The following is an 18,263-nucleotide window of genomic DNA, read 5'->3' as shown; positions in this document are numbered from 1 at the left end:
TTCATAATAGAGGGTCCTCTCTTTAAAAGATTCTCATCTATGCGCTGTTCATCTGAGTGCAGTGTATTTTTGAGGATGTACAGATAATTTGTTGGCCTGTCGCAGATATTTTAAACATAATGTGCAACTGACTTTTTTTTTTTACTTTATATAAAACTTAAACGGCATATGTAATGTTTACAAATAACTTAGAAAGAATACTATTGCTATGTTCACTAGAATGTTTAAGCGTGTTCCCTGTAAATACAGTTGTTAAAATTTCAGTTAACACTTTCATACTGCCACCTGTCTCTCCCTCAGCCTGGCTGAATCTCAGGAGAAAATAACAAATAAGAACGAATGAACGTGTAGACATTTAATTTGCTTAGTTGTCTTGATGTATGACAGTTGACTGATGTTCAAACATCTGATCAAAAGTGTCATATTCATTCATGCCTCTTTTTGCCTCTATTTGAATGGACTTTCTGACTGTAATTCCAAATTAAATTTAGACACCCGTTGACTTAATGGATGAAAAAAAAATCGACATGGGAAGATGAACGCAAGCACTTTATGACAAGTAGACAGTCTTCTTTCAGGGGAGGTCTTTGTTCTAGTGAAAAAAAAATAAAGTCCTGTCTCGGTCGGCCTTGTCATCGTCATCAGACTTCTTCTAGTTTCGGCTCTGTGATTGGTAGATTTTTTTTTTGCGCAAAGGTAGTGACGTTTGGCGCCATTTGTCCAAGCAGACACAGAGTTGGGCGCACTTTTCAAAAAGCATCGAGCTTATTTATATTAGTTTATTTGCTCACATTTAAAACGGCAGCTATAGCGTTGGATATACCGATAGTGCTTAACCAAGGACGTTAATTATGTATGATCAATAATGTCAGTTTTAAGCTAAGTTGCTGTTTCAAGCAACCTGTCCCTTTGGCTTTGTAGCCAGCTAGCTAGCTAACTAAACTGTCTCGCGCGAGGATCTTCTGCAGCACTTGGAATTACCTGAAGAATAAAATGACTTTAACATAGCTTGCTGAGTTACTAGCACAGCTATTAAATTATTTAACACGCCGGTAAGTTTCTTGAACCTTGCTACGATAACAATTTTATATTTTAGTTATGTGTCGCTTCCTAACCAGAATGCTCCCAACAGTGTTGTTTCCTTGGGAACTAGACTAGCTAGCTAGTTAGCGAGTTAACTTAGCTGACATGCTATGAATCTACAAACTCATCGTACATCATATAAATACTTAGCTACAGTGTAGTGTTTCTCGGTGAACATAACCAGTCGTTTAACTAGCTAGCCAAGTTAGTTCGCAGGCAAAATAGCTCATAATATAACCTGACCGACAAATGTTTGATTTAAGATGTCTCGTTAACACGCGAAGTTAGCTAGACTAATGTTACCGCACATAAATTGGTGGCTGTCATAGTCAGCTGTTCGCTAACTTTATCCATTCTTCAGTTACAGCTTATGTCAACTGTCTGGGAAATGTAAACTGTTGATTTTGACGGGTAACGTAACAAGGGTAGCTAATGTTAGCTACTTCTGACCTGTGGTATTTTCTCTGCAAGATAAATGCTTGCGCGTTGTTATGCACGTCCGATAATGTTGGCCTGCTTGTATAATGTTGATATTTAACGATGGTCACGTTTGTTAAGTTTTAAGATGTGTGTCTTCTCTCTGATGTGCCTTACAGCCCTGTCCTGCCATACGCCACAGGTCTCTGGCTTGTTAAAGCTATGGCTGGGGCTGTTGCTATGGCCTCTGTTATTGAAGATTTTGAGACTCAGGTGGGTTTGTTCTATCTTCCGATTTGTGCCAGTCAGTGATGGGATAAGCTGGTGCCATCTTTTATGTCAATTGAACTAGCCTACTTTGTTCCAGTTTGGCACCAACAAGCAGTTTTGTTTTTTTCACAGCCCCGAAAACGACAAAGAAAAGACGCACCTCCTGTTAAGACGATCACCAACTACTACTCTCCCGTGCCGAAGCCTTTCTCGCCCCCCAAGTCCAATATCTTGGATTACTTCGGCAAGACTTCGCCGACAGGGGTGAAGAGCAGCGCCGGCACTGCAGAGCAGACCAAGGAGAACAGGAACAGGGAGCCCGAGCCGCCCGGCTGTGGAGAGAGCCCTGCGAAGCCGCGCAAGCCCCAGAGGCTGAGGCGGGGCAGGAGGCCGGGCAGGCCCTCCAGGCTCAGCGCGTCAGCTGGGGATGGACTCGCTGAGACGCCCCCGCAGGTGATCGAGGTGTCCGAATCGAGCTGCTCCAGCGACGGGGCGGTGGCGGAGGCGGCGGCGGCAGGGAAGCAGGCCGCGGGGGTCCTGGGCAGCGAAACCGCGGCTCTCTTGGCTCAGATCAGCCGCGACGACTGTGTCGTGGACGAGACCCCGAGCGGGGCGGAGCCTGCGCCGATAAGCACCCTTCCCAAAAAGAGCGCCAGGGAGAGCCTCACGGAAGGGAGCCCTGATGATGAGCAGCATCTGGAGGAGGGACCCAGTCCGTCCGTACAGCTGTTGGATCAGGCATCCCCAGGGGACAAGAGGAAAAGGGGAAGGCCTGTTGCCAAGCCTGTCAGGAAGACCAAATGCAGTTTGCAGAAGTGCTCACCAGAGGCCCAAGAGGCTGATGGATCCCCGTGTGACACCAGCCTGGAGGGCAAAGCAGATGAGCCCTCTCAGCTAAACAACAGCACCGTCGTCATCTCCTTTGAGGACTTTGTGCAGAGTCAGACCCAGGAGGACAGCAGCGCCTGTGTGGAGACCCCCGAGAACAAAGCAGAGGTGTTGGCTGCACCGCCTTCTGCCGAAGGCCAGCCCGGACCTTCCCAGCAAGTGTCGCCACGAACGCTCACCGTCCAGGCTGAGGTGCACCCCGTCTCCCCGGCGACCGAGCTGGCCAGGGCTGCAGACCAGAGGCTGGCGTCCATCTTCACGCGGCGGCGGCGAGGGAGCGAGGGCGGGGAGGGCAAAGCGACGGGTTCCCCCCCTCCCCAGGAGAAGCCCGAGCCGCCCCTGGGTCCCGTCCGGAGGTCCAACGTGGTCCTGCGGGAGGACGAGCTGGAGCTGTCCGTCATCGAGTCCAGCTCCGCGCCCAAGTGCAGCCAGGCGGAGAGGAAGCAGTTCATGAACGCGTTCAAGCAGGCCAGCCTGGACAGCGGAAAGGGGAAAGCGAAGAAGGGCCCGGGCAAACAGGGGGAGGCCGGGGACGACGCTCAGCCGGAGGAGGCAGAGAGGCAGGAGGAGGACGCGCAGGAGGAGCAGGGCCAGGCCTCTACCCCCGCCCTGAAGGTGGAGCAGGAGAAGCCAGCCAGGGCTGGGCAGAAGCGAGGCGGCAAGCTCAGGAAAAGTGGCAGGAAGAGAGCCCAGGAGGAAGCCGTGGTCCCCGTCCCGGCTGCGGCGCTGGAGGAGCCGGTGCTGCTCGAGGTGGGGAGCGAGGCCGACGGCGATGGCGCGAAAGACACGCCCTTTTCCACACCAGCTGGCGGGGGACCTGTCCGGAGGTCTGCCCGGACCCGCCCCTGCAGTGTCACCCCTGCCCGGGAAGAGGCCACGCCTCCCCCTAAAACCAGGAGTCGGGATAGGTCGAAAGGTCGGGGGGGCACTGAGGACTGTTCAGCCGAGGCTTCCACGCCCAGAACACGCAAGCCCAAGCACGGCATGTACAGAGCCGAGATGATCTCTCCCCCCGATGCCAAGGGCAGCCCTATCAGGTGAGCCTAAAATCTGACTCCTCCAATGAGGTTCCTGTCATTCTTTGGAGACTTGTCTTAATGAGTTGCGCTAAATTGGCCACATCCTCCACCTGTCTCCTTGCAGTTCAGTGTTGTCTGTTCTGTTGCATTTCCAGGATGAGATTGCGACGTGTCTTTCCAAACTTCGAACACCATGAGTCTGGTGATGCAGATGACTTGCAAATACTGAGTCCCTTAGCAGTTCAGGTTTGTTTCAGTTTCTCAATCTGCAATTTTTAAAGCCTATTACAGTGTAACCTCAAATTTTACACCATATACCTCTGACACTCCTGACTTCTGGCATGCTCTTTGTCCTATTTACTCCAGAAGTCCAGTGTGTCTAAGAACAGGAAACAGGCCAAAAAGCTGGTCCAGAAGGCCCGGGTTCTCCAGCAGAACAAAAAGGCGGCGGCGGCGGCTAACGCTGACAGTAAGGCCCCCGTGAGGCGCCTGTCCCGAAATCGGGACGTCCAGAAGAGCTCCTGTGAGGACGAGGTAATGAGCCGGGAGCCGAAATGGCGTTGCGTCCGTTACAAATGTTACCGGCCAGTATTTATCATTTACTTGGGACCGGATCAAGAAAATAAACTAAATGTGTTTAGCAGCTGTGATCAGATCAATATTTTGCCCTGGTGAGTCGTTACAGTTCTGAAACTTGTATTGTTGTATTGGGTCGTAAACCGAACCATAAACGTGCGGCAGACTGGGAGGGCAGCTGCTGAAGACTGAGCGGGCCGCACGGTGCGACCCTGCTGTGCGTGAGCTGCTGTGCGTGATCTGAAAGCGCTCTACGTTTGCAGGACTCCAGCGTGTGCCTGCCGGACGGGCAGAGCAGCCCAGCCCCCGCTGCCGAAGACAAGGCCAGCGGTCAGAAGCGCCTGCGCAGTTTGAACGATGTTCTGGGAAGGACCGCTGCTGAGAACAGAGCGGTCAAGAGCAGCGCAGGTACTCGACCGGCGCTACGTGCAGCTGCAACGCATTCTCAGTCTCCGTTTCCTGGTTACTCGTGCGGAGAGGTTGATAAACTTGCGATTCTCTGTCCTGTTTGTAGCCCCGAAAGTGGCCGCCGTGTTTCTGGGGAAGAAGCCTCCGAAGCCGTCAGCGGTCATCTCCATACTTGACGACAGCAGGTAAATCGTCTCCCCGAGGCCAGAGCTCATTCGGCGATCGTTGTTTTGATGGGGAAATGGATCACAGTAACTGTCTCAAACTCATGAGCTTTTCTGTTGTCGTTTTAACGAGTAAAAAAACAACATTAGTCTAAAAATTGCCTTATACTGACATGTATTGCTGGAGCACAGCTGAGGCAGTAGTTAACCCTGTACATGTATGTCTGAGAAAACTCAAATGGTGATACCTGTGTAGAATTTCCCATGTGTATTGTGTCTTGCTGTGGCTCCTGTGTTCAAGCTGTGCTGCTTACGGGGTTGTTGTGGCCCCCTGTGTTTAAGCTGTGCTGCTTACAGGGTTGTTGTGGCCCCCTGTGTTTAAGCTGTGCTGCTTACGGGGTTGCTGTGGCCCCCTGTGTTTAAGCTGTGCTGCTTACAGGGTTGTTGTGGCCCCCTGTGTTTAAGCTGTGCTGCTTACAGGGTTGTTGTGGCCCCCTGTGTTTAAGCTGTGGTGCTAACGGGGTTGCTGTGGCCCCCTGTGTTTAAGCTGTGCTGCTTACAGGGTTGTTGTGGCCCCTGTGTTTAAGCTGTGCTGCTTACGGGGTTGCTGTGGCCCCCTGTGTTTAAGCTGTGCTGCTTACAGGGTTGTTGTGGCCCCCTGTGTTTAAGCTGTGCTGCTTACAGGGTTGTTGTGGCCCCCTGTGTTTAAGCTGTGGTGCTTATGGGGTTGCTGTGGCCCCCTGTGTTTAAGCTGTGCTGCTTACGGGGTTGTTGTGGCCCCCATGTGTTTAAGCTGTGCTGCTTATGGGGTTGTTGTGGCCCCCTGTGTTTAAGCTGTGAGGCTTATGGGGTTGCTGTGGCCCCCTGTGTTTAAGCTGTGCTGCTTACAGGGTTGCTGTGACCCCCTGTGTTTAAGCTGTGCTGCTTATGTGGTTGCTGTGGCCCCTGTTTTTAAGCTGTGCTGCTTGCAGGGTTGTTGTGGCCCCCTGTGTTTAAGCTGTGATGCTTACCGGGTTGTTGTGGCCCCCTGTGTTTAAGCTGTGATGCTTACCGGGTTGTTGTGGCCCCCTGTGTTTAAGCTGTGCTGCTTACGGGGTTGCTGTGACCCCTGTGTTTAAGCTGTGATGCTTATGGGGTTGTTGTGGCCCCCTGTGTTTAAGCTGTAATGCTTATGGGGTTGCTGTGGCCCCCTGTGTTTAAGCTGTGATGCTTATGGGGTTGTTGTGGCCCCCTGTGTTTAAGCTGTGCTGCTTACGGGGTTGTTGTGGCCCCCTGTGTTTAAGCTGTGATGCTTATGGGGTTGCTGCGGCCCCTGCGTTTAAGCTGTGCTGCTTACGGGGTTGTTGTGGCCCCCTGTGTTTAAGCTGTGCTCCTTACGGGGTTGTTGTGGCCCCCTGTGTTTAAGCTGTGATGCTTATGGGGTTGTTGTGGCCCCTGTGTTTAAGCTGTGATGCTTATGGGGTTGTTGTGGCCCCCTGTGTTTAAGCTGTAATGCTTATGGGGTTGCTGTGGCCCCCTGTGTTTAAGCTGTGATGCTTATGGGGTTGTTGTGGCCCCCTGTGTTTAAGCTGTGCTGCTTACGGGGTTGTTGTGGCCCCCTGTGTTTAAGCTGTGATGCTTATGGGGTTGCTGCGGCCCCTGCGTTTAAGCTGTGCTGCTTACGGGGTTGTTGTGGCCCCCTGTGTTTAAGCTGTGCTCCTTACGGGGTTGTTGTGGCCCCCTGTGTTTAAGCTGTGCTCCTTACGGGGTTGTGTTCGTCCCTCACCCGCAGTCGGGAGGGCTCAGAGAACTCCCAGGACGACGAGGAGTTCAGAGCCCGCCGGGACTTCCTGATGAGCGGCCTGCCGGAGTCCTTCAAGAGGCAGGTGGCGAGGACCACGGCCAGCCGCGACGCCTACTCCCTGGCCTGCGCCTCCTTCCAGGCCACGGTGCACGTGCTGCAGAGGCCTCCAGGTGAGCCCGGCTCTGCCGTTTCAGGAGCGAGCCCGCTGTGGAGTTCGCCCCACCGCAGGCCATTTGGTCATTCTCCAGTCCGTCGTATGTAAAAAATTAATTTGTCCTTTATTTTTTTTGTAGAGTGTCCTTTTTGGGGCCTGCCGTGGCCTGGGTCCCCACTGTTGAAACGCCTGAATGGAGCTGGTCTGGAGCCCCCAAGACCTCTTCTGCCCCCAGGAGCGCTGGACTGCATAAAGACTGAGCCTGCCCTCAGAGCCCATATGGACAAGGTGAGCTGTGGGTTTTATTTAAGATCACACCTGAGGTGCTGCGATTCTGCCGTTGAGTTTATTAGGAACTGAAGTGGTGGTGTGGGCCCCCAGAAATGTATAGATTAATTATTGAGAGCTTTTTTAAAAATGTTACCCTGAATCATTGATTTGTGTAGATGCGCTACACCATTTTGTGGCATACGTACGGATGTTACCTGGGGCTCTTTTTGCCCGGTCCTGTGACGCAGGGCTCTGGCTGGAGGCAGGATTTCTCTGAGGACGTCCGCAGACGCCTGCTGGAGGAGATCAGGGCGTCCAACCCCCCGTTCCCCGTGCGCCGGTTCTTCGCCTGGTTCCTGAGGAGGCGCGAGGAGCACCTCCTGCAGCCCGCGTCTGCCGGTGAGGAAGGGGGCGGGGCCAGTCCGGAGGCGCGCACAGGCCAGTTGTGAAGAGTGGTACGCGTAAAGGGTGTTTTAAATCCTCTGGCGGCGAGCAGAGAAGCGAAAGCGAGCTGGACGGCGTGGTGATGTCCCTAAACAACTTCCACCCCATTTGTAACCCGCTCGCTCAACTGAAAAATTCAAATTGATGGAATGCTGCCAAACACATTTTGTGGAAAATGTGTAAACTAATCTAAATGAGGCCAACTTACTTGCTGTAACATTGGCTAGGTGGCTATAATATCGGTCAGGTTCACCGATTAGCTGCTTTGCCCACTATCGCTAGTTAAAACTGCTGATTGTGTTTATTAAGAAACACTGCACTGCTGTAAGTGTCTGGGTACGAGTCCTTCAGCTCCACACAGCATTTGATTGGATGGACTTATGGCAGATTATTATGTTTATGTCGCAGCCCTGGTCTCTAAACTTACGCTGCGTCTCTTCTCTGGTGGTATTCAGAGGCGGACGGAGACCCCGAAACCCCCAGCCTCCCAGAGGCCCCTGAGCTGGGCGGGAAGCGCAAACGCAGGCGGGACGGGGAGGGGGAGGGGGAGGGGGTCCAGAAGGTGCCCAAACGAAGGAGGTCTGCGCGAGGGGAGCGGGAGGCCATCGTGATAGCGGACGACCCCCCGGCCGCCACGGGGCCGCCGGACCCCCCCGCCCGGGCACCGGCGGGCAGGGGGCGGCTCAGCCGGGCGCGCGGGGGCGGGCAGCCGCGCCAGGAGGCCGAGGCCGACGCCGCGGAGCGAACGCCGGCCCACAAAGGCCCCGTGATCCTGCTGGAGGACACGCCGCCGCCCGGGCAGGCTGAGAGAGGTAACACTGCGAGCCTGGGTCGGGTTTGGGCATACTGGCTGTCTGATGGCCCTTGCCTTATGTCCGATAGCCCTTGTTTCTTCAGACAATATCTGCTGCAGTTTTCACTACTTTTCCACTCCTGTTTGAGCATTGAGCAGCTCTATAGTATTTATACACAGTGGTTTTCCGGGATCCACTGGGCTATTAAATGCCACACTAGACCCCCTGAAAATACTGGTGTGGTTCTGTGAATTAATTTAGATTCGCATTACACTGTTCGCTTTCCGGCTGACTCATAAATCTTCTGTCAGTGCTTGCGGTTTTTCGTTTGTGCAGCTCTGAGCTGTTTATTGGGTTTTACCCCCCCCCCCCCCCCCATGTAGAATGTGTGAGGGAGGACGTGTTGTGGACGGAGAAGTATCAGCCCCAGCACTCCAACGAGGTCGTCGGGAATTCGGCCGCGGTGAAGAGGCTGCGCAGCTGGCTGGAGGAGTGGAAACAGAGAGCCGACCGTGAAGAGAGGAGGAATCGGAAGGAGAAGAAACAAGAGGACAACAGCAATGGTATATAAAAAATTTAAAAAACCACCAAGTCTGATCTGGATGGCGTAAACACAAAAGCTTCATTCTGTACCCAAAAATCCAAATCCATTGTTAAGCTGAAGCTACAATTGCCCCTGGAATTTGGAAAAGTCAATTTCTGAAACAAATTCCTGAGCCCTAGTCTCGAAATCCCTTCCATTTTTCAGGAAAACAATGGCGCTGGCCTTGGCCCCAGTATGCTACTCAAACTAGATTCATTCAGGATGGGAGACGGGATATTGAATTGGTGTGTTTGGTGGACTTGCAGACTCCTGGGACTGCGGTGATTTCCGGGGTGAGGGTGATGTGGAGGACGGGGAAGAGCTGCTGGGTAACACCCTGCTGATCACAGGTCCTCCTGGAGTGGGGAAGACTGCTGCCGTGTACGCCTGTGCTCAGGAGCTGGGCTTCAAGGTCTGCACTATAAACCTCATACGGTCTGCACCGCAAACCTCATGCGGTCTGCATCACAAACATCACACAGTCTGCATCACAAACCTCATACAGTCTGCACCTGCATCACAAACCTCATACGGTCTGCATCACAAACCTCATACAGTCTGCACCACAAACCTCATACAGTCTGCACCGCAAACCTCATACAGTCTGCATCGCAAACCTCATACAGTCTGCACCACAAACCTCATACAGTCTGTACCGCAAACCTCATACAGTCTGCATCACAAACCTCATACAGTCTGCACCACAAACCTCATACGGTCTGCACCGCAACCTCATACAGTCTGCATCACAAACCTCATACGGTCTGCATCACAAACCTCATACGGTCTGCACCGCAACCTCATACAGTCTGCATCACTACATCATACAGTCTGCACCACAAACCTCATAGTCGGCATCACTACATCATACGGTCTGCACCACAAACATCATACAGTCTGCACCACACACCTCATACGGTCTGCATCACAAACTACATACAGTCTGAATCACAAACCTCATACAGTCTGCACCACAAACCTCATACGGTCTGCACCGCAACCTCATACAGTCTGCATCACAAACCTCATACGTTCTGCATCACAAACCTCATACGGTCTGCATCACAAACCCCATACGGTCTGCATCACAAACTACATACGGTCTGAATCACAAACCCCATACGGTCTGCATCACAAACTACATACGGTCTGAATCACAAACCCCTACAGTCTGCACCATAAACCTCATACGGTCTGCATCACAAACCTCATACAGTCTGCACCTGCATCACAAACCTCATACAGTCTGCACCGCAAACCTCATGAGGTCTGCATCACAAACCTCATATGGTCTGCACCGCAAACCTCATACGGTCTGCATCACAAACCTCCTACGGTCTGCATCACAAACTTCATACGGTCTGCACTGCAAACCTCATGCGGTCTGCATCACAAACCTCATACAGTCTGCATCACAACATCATACAGTCTGCATCACAAACCTCGTACAGTCTGCACCGCAAACCTCATACAGTCTGCATCACAAACCTCATACAGTCTGCATCACTACATCATAAGGTCTGCACTATAAACCTCATACGGTCTGCATCACAAACCTCATACAGTCTGCACCACAAACCTCATACAGTCTGCATCACAAACCTCATACAGTCTGCATCACTACATCATACGGTCTGCATCACTCACCTAATACAGTCAGCATCACTAAATCATACGGTCTGCATCACTAACCTCATAGGGTCTGCACCGCAAACCTTAGACAGTCTACATTATAAACCTCATACAGTCTGCACCACACACCTCATATGGTCTGCATCACAAACTACATACAGTCTGAATCACAAACCTCATACAGTCTGTACCACAAACCTCATACGGTCTGCACCACACACCTCATATGACCTGCACCACTAACCTCCTACGGTCTGCATCACTAACCTCACAGTCTGCACCACTACCCTCATACAGTCTGCACTATAAACCTCATACGGTCTGCACCACTAACCTTATACAGTCTGCACCACAACATCCTACAGTCTGCATCACAAACCTCAGACAGTCTGCACTATAAACCTCATGCAGTCTGCACTGCAACCTTATACAGTCTGCATCACGAAACTCATACTATCTGCATCACATCATACAGTCTGCATCACAAACCTCAGACAGTCTGCATCACAAACCTTGTATGGTCATCACTACAAACCTTCACTACAAAACTACCACCACAAAAGTCATATGTTCTACATCACAAATCTTATACTGTCTGCATCACAAACCTTGTACCTTTACCATTAAAGGAAGGATGTAGGGTCTAGAATGTTCAGAACTCTTTCCAGTGAAAACTGCTGTGTTTCTTATTATAACTGCGATGAACCTCACACTGCTATTCAACAGAAAGTCTATGTGTATGTCCCTCGAGCTGTTTTGTGATTTGAGTTGTGTATGTACGGTGTGACTGTATGTGTTCAGTGTTGTGTATGTACGGTGTGACTGTATGTACAGAGTTGTGTATGTACGGTGTGACTGTATGTACAGAGTTGTGTATGTGCGGTGTGACTGTATGTACAGAGTTGTGTATGTGCGGTGTGACTGTATGTTCAGAGTTGTGTATGTACGGTGTGACTGTATGTACAGACTTGTGTATGTACGGTGTGACTGGAAAGTGGAGTGCTGACCTTGGAGCACGCCTCCCTCTCCCGGCACCGCCTGTCTGACCGGGGCTGGGTTTGCCGGCAGGTTTTCGAGGTGAACGCATCCTCCCAGCGGAGTGGGCGCCAGATCCTGTCCCAGCTGAAGGAGGCCACTCAGTCGCACCAGGTGGACATCCAGGGGGTGAACGCCCACAAGCCTTCCTACTTCAGCAGCTACAGCACCGCCAGGCCTGCCTTTTCCCCACGTGAGCCTTTAGTCTCTGTTACCCCCCTGCCCTTTTCAAGTTCTGCAGTGAAGTCCTAAACCGAGATCATAATCTCAGTCCTCTTTTATTATCTCCACAATATTCTGCACTTGCCACTTAGTCATGCTTCATACTTATGATATACTCTTTAAGTGTTTTTTTTTTTCCCCTGGTGATGAGAAATGACCTATGCACATGTATGAATCTGTGGTTGTATACTATTGCCTGGTGTTACTTGTTATTCTGTAGCCGTGCTCTTGTTCTTGTGCTCTTAGGATATGCGCATGTTTTAAGCCATGCGTAAGTCACACTGGATGAGGTATCTGCCAATGAAAATACTAATAAACGATATCCATAGTCCATTTCCGTAGTTTTTTTTTTTTGCGATGAGGGACCCAGTGTATGGTAATGCCCCATGTGCATTTTTCACTCGCAGGGAAGGTGAATTCCCCCAGGAAGGTTCTGCCCTCCCCCAGGAAGGTCGTGTCCTCCCCCAGGAAGATTGTGTCCTACCCCAGGAAACCTCTCCATCCCACGGGCAGGCAGCCAAAGAGAGGAGCGCTGGCCCCCACTTCACTGGCCAGCTTCTTCAAAATGGCCGGCAAAGCCAAGGGCAGAGACCCGAGCGCTCGGGACGACCCGCCACAAAATGGTGAATAAAATGCACTGTCAGCACAGCACGGGGGAGCGGGGGAGGAATGTCCAGCGTGTTCGCCGTGAATAGCGGGTTCTGTCACTCACTCGGAATGGATCTTTCTGTCCCACCACAGAATCCGTTCCTCAAAAACCGGTAAAAACGAAGGAGAGTGTCCCGAAGGCCAAACCGTCATGTGACAAGAAGGAGCCCCCGACGGAGGAGCAGAACAAAAAGGCCGCCACGTCGCTCATTCTCTTTGAGGAGGTACTGTGACCAAGTCCAGCCCACGTCCTGGACTCCATAGGGCCCAGCCTGCACGTGTGCCAACACTGCCACCCAGGAGCCCTGTTTCAGTTGCTTTGTGCTCTATGTCTGAGATGCATAGGAAGTCTAGTGCAAATTCTTTAGGGGGCAGTGTGGTTGTATGTAACACTATAAAGAGCTTAAAATGCCTGTTCCTGGCGCTGCCCAATCCAAATAATGTACTCTTTAAAGCAGTGGTCTTCAAACCTTTCTCTGGAACGGGTTGCCCCAGTCAGATCCAGGTGTATTTGATGTTTCTTATCTCAAACACACCTGATGCAGCTAAACAAGGGCTTGATTAGTTGTATCAGGTGTGCTTGAGGTGGAACACGTCAAGTACCTGGATCCAGCTCGAGGTACCGGAGGAGAGCCCTAAGAACCACTGCTCTAAAGCATATGATGGAACAACTAGCATACCCAAATCGGCTGTGTTTCATTGTTTTAGACTGGGAGATAAACTGTTATCCTGAATAAAATAAATAAACGTAATTAAATGTAAGACAGACGGGCTAGCCACCGTCTCTGGCCTCCACACAGTCATCCAACTCGGGCCTCTGTTCTCCAGGTCGATGTCATTTTTGACGACGATTCCGGATTCCTGGCTGCGATCAAAACCTTCATGACCACAACCAAGAGACCTGTGATTCTGACCACTAGCGGTGAGCGCATTTTCTCCAAGAACCATTCAGCCAGTTTGTGATCTAGTGATGTTACAGTGCTGTGATCAACATAAATAAAATAAAACGCATCTAATCCTTGTCCACAGATCCTACATTTAGTGAGATGTTCGATGGAAATTTTGAGGAGATCCACTTTAAAACGCCTTCAGCGGTAAGTTCAGCGAGCCTTAGTGTGTGATATTTTTTTATCTGATTTTATTCATGCTTGCCGGCGTGTTTCAAAAGCGGTGTACGTGCCGACCCGAACAGCAGAAGGGCTTGCGTTGAGCGTTGAGCCGGTGTGTGTGTGTGTACGGACGAAGTGTAGCACAGTGGGTAAGGAACTGGGCTTGTAACCGAAAGGTCGCAGGTTCGATTCCCGGGTAAGGACACTGCCGTTGTACCCTTGAGCAAAGGTACTTAACCTGCATTGCTTCAGTATATATCCAGCTGTATAAATGGATACAATGTAATATGCTATGTAAATGAATGGTAAATGGACTGCATTTATATAGCGCTTTTATCCAAAGCGCTTTACAATTGATGCTTCTCATTCGCCAGAGCAGTTAGGGGTTAGGTGTCTTGCTCAAGGACACTTCGACACGCCCAGGGTGGGGTTTGAACCGGCAACCCTCCGACTGCCAGACAATCGGTCTTACCTCCTGAGCTATGTCCCCCCCATATGTAAAAAGTTGTGTAAGTCGCTCTGGATAAGAGCGTCTGCTAAATGCCTGTAATGTAATGGATAAGAGCGTCTGCTAAATGCCTGTAATGTAATGTAATGTAATGTGTGGGTCTCTGGTGGGTCACGCTCTTGTAACGGCCGTCTGGCAGGCGAACGTGACGAGCTACCTGCGGCTGCTGTGCCTGGCGGAGGGCGTGAGGACGGACGCGCGGGACCTCTCCTCCCTGCTGCGCTGGAACCGCGGCGACATCCGCCAGAGCCTGCTGCACCTGCAGTTCTGGGTGCGCAGCGGAGGGGGGCCGGGCCCCCACAGGCCCCTCCCGGCCCTGGAGCCCGCAGGTACGCACGGGGAGGGGAGGGGAGGGGAGGGGAGGGGGGGGGGGGGGGGGGCGGGGGTAGGGACGTCCAGCCAACGGCCCAGTTTCACCTGCGGGAACCTCGCCGGTTGCTGTAATAATGATGAGGGTGATGACAGCTTAACCATAGTCAGTGTAGTTGTAGTGCAAAGTGCTTACAGAGACATTAGAGTCGGGCTGGGAAATATGTCGATATCGTGATATGAGACTACATATCATCTGGGATTTTTTATATCGTAATATCGTGATATGGCGTAAGTGTTGTCTTTTCCTGGTTTTAAAGGCAGCATTACAGTGAAGTGATGTAATTTTCTGAACTTACCTGACTGTTCTAGCTGTTCTATTATTTGCCTTTACCCACTTAGTTATTACGTAGGCATTACTGATGATTATTTATCAAAAATCTCATTGTTTTATTTTGTGAAAGTACCAGTAGTCATCCCCACAATATCTTCACGATATCGAGGTATTTGGTCAAAAATATTGTGATATTTGATTTTGTCCATATCGCCCAGCCCTACGTTAGAGCGAAGTGAAAATGGCACTCCACAGTGGTGCAGCAGTGATGGCCAGCTTTGGGATGGCCTGGAGAAGCCTGCTTTAACGGGCCTGGGTTGCTGTGCTTTCCCCTCTGCGCGGTTTGCAGCTGTCACTCAGGGGGAGACGGGGTCTGCGGGTGCAGCAAAGCTGGCAGACGAGGAGCCGGCAGCCAGCTCCACTTCCTGTGACTCCAGATGCACCGAAAGCCTGCTGGGAATCCTGAACATCGATGGTCCACAGGACCTGTCTGACATGCTCAAGGTAGTTTGCCCTGCCTTGTCTTTAAGATTAGCCCAGGTGTTGTGACTATGAAATGCAAACCATCACTCACTGCCCTTGTACTGTTTAGACTGACTGATGATCTGCAGTCACAGATCTTAAGCTCATAAGTGGATTTTTCTAAACCCATTAAATGGATATCTGCAAAGTGTTTCTGTAGGGAAATGAACCCATCTCTGCCAGCCTGTGTCTGATCGAATGCCTTCTGTGTTCAGTGCTCATCCTCAGCAGAGCCACAGAGCAGCAGGTGTCTGGAGCTGCTGGTGGAGAGCTGGGGCAGGGGTGTGGACCTGCTGTACTCCAACATGGAAGCGCTCCTGCCCCTGCCCGTCTGCGCCCTGCAGCGACCCCTCCTCGGCCAGCAGGGGGCGCTCAAAGCGGAGCCGCGGAGCGCCGCGCCGGCGGAGGAGGAGGAGGCGAGCCCGGTGAAGGCGTCCTCCAGGATGCGGGGCAGGAAGCGCTCGGGTTTGACGGACAGGGATCTGTTTCAGTCCGACTCCGACTCGGACGACGGCTTCCTCTCCCTGCCGAAACTTCACGGCGCCCCCGCCTCCGAAGCGGAGGAGCCCTCCGCCGGCGCCGACGCGCCTCGGCCAGACCCCGCCGCGGAGGCGCCTCCGCCAGGACCCGGGCCCCTCCGGCCGAAGAAGGCAGACCTCTCCCCGGAGGAGCAGAGGCGCTCCGAGCTGGTCTCCAGCTGCCTGGGCTCCTTGGCGGAGTTCATGGACCACATGTCTTTCCTGGACTCGTCCCTGCATCACCAGCGCTGGCAGCCGGAGGGCGCCTGCAGGCCGGGGGCGTTCGGCTGGACGGGGGCCGCGGTGAAGAACGGGCTGTCGGACGAGCCGAGGGTGGAGGACGCGAGCGGGGCCTGCTGGGGGAGCTCCGCGCAGATTCGGGCCGCGGTGGAGAGCATGAGCTTCCGCAGGTGCCGGTCCAGGGTCTCGGAGGCGTGGGCCGAGCCCCAGGGGCTGCAGGCCGAGCTGGGGGAGCCAGGCGTCGGCCAGCTCACCCTCCCCGTGGGCCCCCACAGAACGGGCCTGAGCTTCTGCCAGACCAGCCCGTGTGAACCCACGTGAGTGCCTTCCTTCCTTCTCCGGCCTAACTTTTAGCGCTGTTTTGAGTGATAACATTTCCTATGATTACTCCCAACATTTAAATATTTTTATTTGAACTGCATTTGACAGGGGGAAATAGTCACACGGTGCTTTATTTCAGCAAAACTTAATTTTACGTTCTATCCTAACATGGTCGCGCATTAGATATGATCCCTACTTGATACATTAGTTTGGAGATTATTTGCCCTAAATAATTAGCTTTCAGTGTACTGAGTTGTGGTTTTTTTGTTTTGTTTTCCCTTCCCCTATTTCGCAGCGTGACGCAGAGGCGTTGCGACGTCATGAAGACCGTGCTAACCAGCAGAGCTTTCGGCACGCTAGGCAACAAGCCGGCCACGGCCACGGACTACCTGCCTTTCCTGCGTTCGGTCTGCCGGTCGGAGAGGGCGAAGGAGCAGGGCAAGGTGAAGCGCAGGTGAGCCGCCCTTCCCTGGTCTGCTGCGGGGCGTTTGTGCGCCGCGCACGCTAGCAGTTACCTGATCTCTAAATTCTGAAGGAAGCGCGTGTGAACATCAAAATGTGGCTTCTTCAGGAAGATCTGTGCGCTGGGTTGTGCGTCCTGGGCTAGAAGTCCTTCCCTTTCTTCGTCATTGAGCAGGTGCCAAGCTCTACACAGACAAGGAAACTTCACCACACTGACCTCAGCCAAATAATAGCGTATTTTGGTTCGTCATCATGTAGGATCATAGAATGTAAAAATTTATACCTTGAAAAAAAAAAAAAAAGTGAGGACTTGTGAATACACCCCTTGGTCCTCATTTCTATCCAGTTTTTATTATCTGTGATTATTATCCCTCATATCAAATATTTGGTTATAAAAAAAAAAGGCCTGTGACAAATTATGAATAAAAACAGGTACAGTAGACTGAAAGACTATTCAGGGTGTGGTTTTAGTCTTCGTGACTAAAGTGAGCAAGCCCTTTGTGTTCTGTGTGAACAGCTCGCCCACAAGCTTTAGGCTGGCATGTGAAACTACCTCTGGCTCTACCCACTACCTCAAATGTAGACAATTCTTTACTTTCTTTTTTTTATACTGCATACTGAGAAACCAAATGGCAGGGTAGTCACATGGTGTAGATCCAGCTACATTTTTTTTTTTTTTTTTTTAAAGTACTGGGGGCCAGAGGTACCAAGTGATTCAGTTTTGCTGTCTAGTGACGCTTGTCTTGTCTCCCTTCCAGGTTTCTGCATTATCTGGATTCTATTCACCTCGGCCTCTCAAAAAACACTGTCCAGCTCCTGGCAGCTGATTTCCCCTGATGTGAACACCGGTCTTCCTTTCTCATCATGTAATGTCTTCTTCCATGTAATCCTCTGTACAGTGATTTCCACAGGTGCTCATATACTATATGCAAGTCAGAGTAATTTTTTTTTTTTTCGGTTTGTTTTTATTCTTGCAGTGGCTTTGTACAGACGGCAACAAGTCGTATGTAAAGTTGTGTATTTTTGTACTGTTTAGCACTCTGATTTTTTTAAAAATATCAAATAAATTTACCTCTTGTTTGACAGCAAACTTCTAATACAATCATTGTTAAATCTCCAGCAGCTTCTATGTACAGATGAATTGAGTGAAGAAATTGAAATAAATTTTTGCATCTGTAAAAAGCTATAGGGCCGTTTCCCTTCCTGTGGTAAGGGGGGGGGGGGGGGACATGCGTTTCTTTCTGCTAAATGTGTAAGGCACTGACATTTCCTTTAAAAACTCCTCATTTCCTCACACGTGAGAAATCAAGGCTGGAGTGCATCCCTTTAAGGGTTTGAGTAATGTCGTTAAGTGGGTAAGGGAGTTTTCAGAATAAAGTTCACATCACCGAACTCTAACAAACTACACTGCTGACGCTGCACAGCTGAATGAGTTGGTGTCAGTAGATCAGCTGGACAAGCATCATGGCTTACCCTCAATACCCAACCTCTGAAGCAACAGTGTGCTAATATTGGACATCCAGGCAAATTGGGAAAATGCAAGAATTAAC

The 18,263-nt window shown here is 51.3% G+C and overlaps 1 protein-coding gene across 1 annotated transcript; it reads left to right on the top strand.

Moving 5' to 3' along the window:
• Nucleotides 1-632: 632 nt before the first annotated feature.
• Nucleotides 633-17,899, top strand: atad5b (ATPase family AAA domain containing 5b). The gene is made up of 23 exons (XM_035406299.1): nucleotides 633-1,052; nucleotides 1,680-1,773; nucleotides 1,903-3,695; nucleotides 3,833-3,923; nucleotides 4,044-4,211; nucleotides 4,517-4,661; nucleotides 4,768-4,846; nucleotides 6,597-6,778; nucleotides 6,902-7,050; nucleotides 7,281-7,431; nucleotides 7,932-8,288; nucleotides 8,654-8,833; nucleotides 9,120-9,265; nucleotides 11,554-11,713; nucleotides 12,150-12,365; nucleotides 12,484-12,614; nucleotides 13,219-13,312; nucleotides 13,420-13,484; nucleotides 14,147-14,336; nucleotides 15,000-15,154; nucleotides 15,388-16,247; nucleotides 16,547-16,705; nucleotides 17,472-17,899. Exons 2-23 carry the CDS (start codon nucleotides 1,723-1,725, stop codon nucleotides 17,548-17,550), a joined length of 5,601 nt encoding a protein of 1,866 aa, XP_035262190.1. The 5' UTR covers nucleotides 633-1,052; nucleotides 1,680-1,722; the 3' UTR covers nucleotides 17,551-17,899.
• Nucleotides 17,900-18,263: the final 364 nt, after the last annotated feature.

The sequence above is a fragment of the Anguilla anguilla genome, chromosome 2, assembly GCF_013347855.1.
Source record: "Anguilla anguilla isolate fAngAng1 chromosome 2, fAngAng1.pri, whole genome shotgun sequence".
Lineage (NCBI taxonomy): Eukaryota > Metazoa > Chordata > Actinopteri > Anguilliformes > Anguillidae > Anguilla > Anguilla anguilla.
The sequence above is the reverse complement of the archived record's forward strand: the minus strand, read 5'-3'. Positions and strand labels throughout refer to the sequence as shown.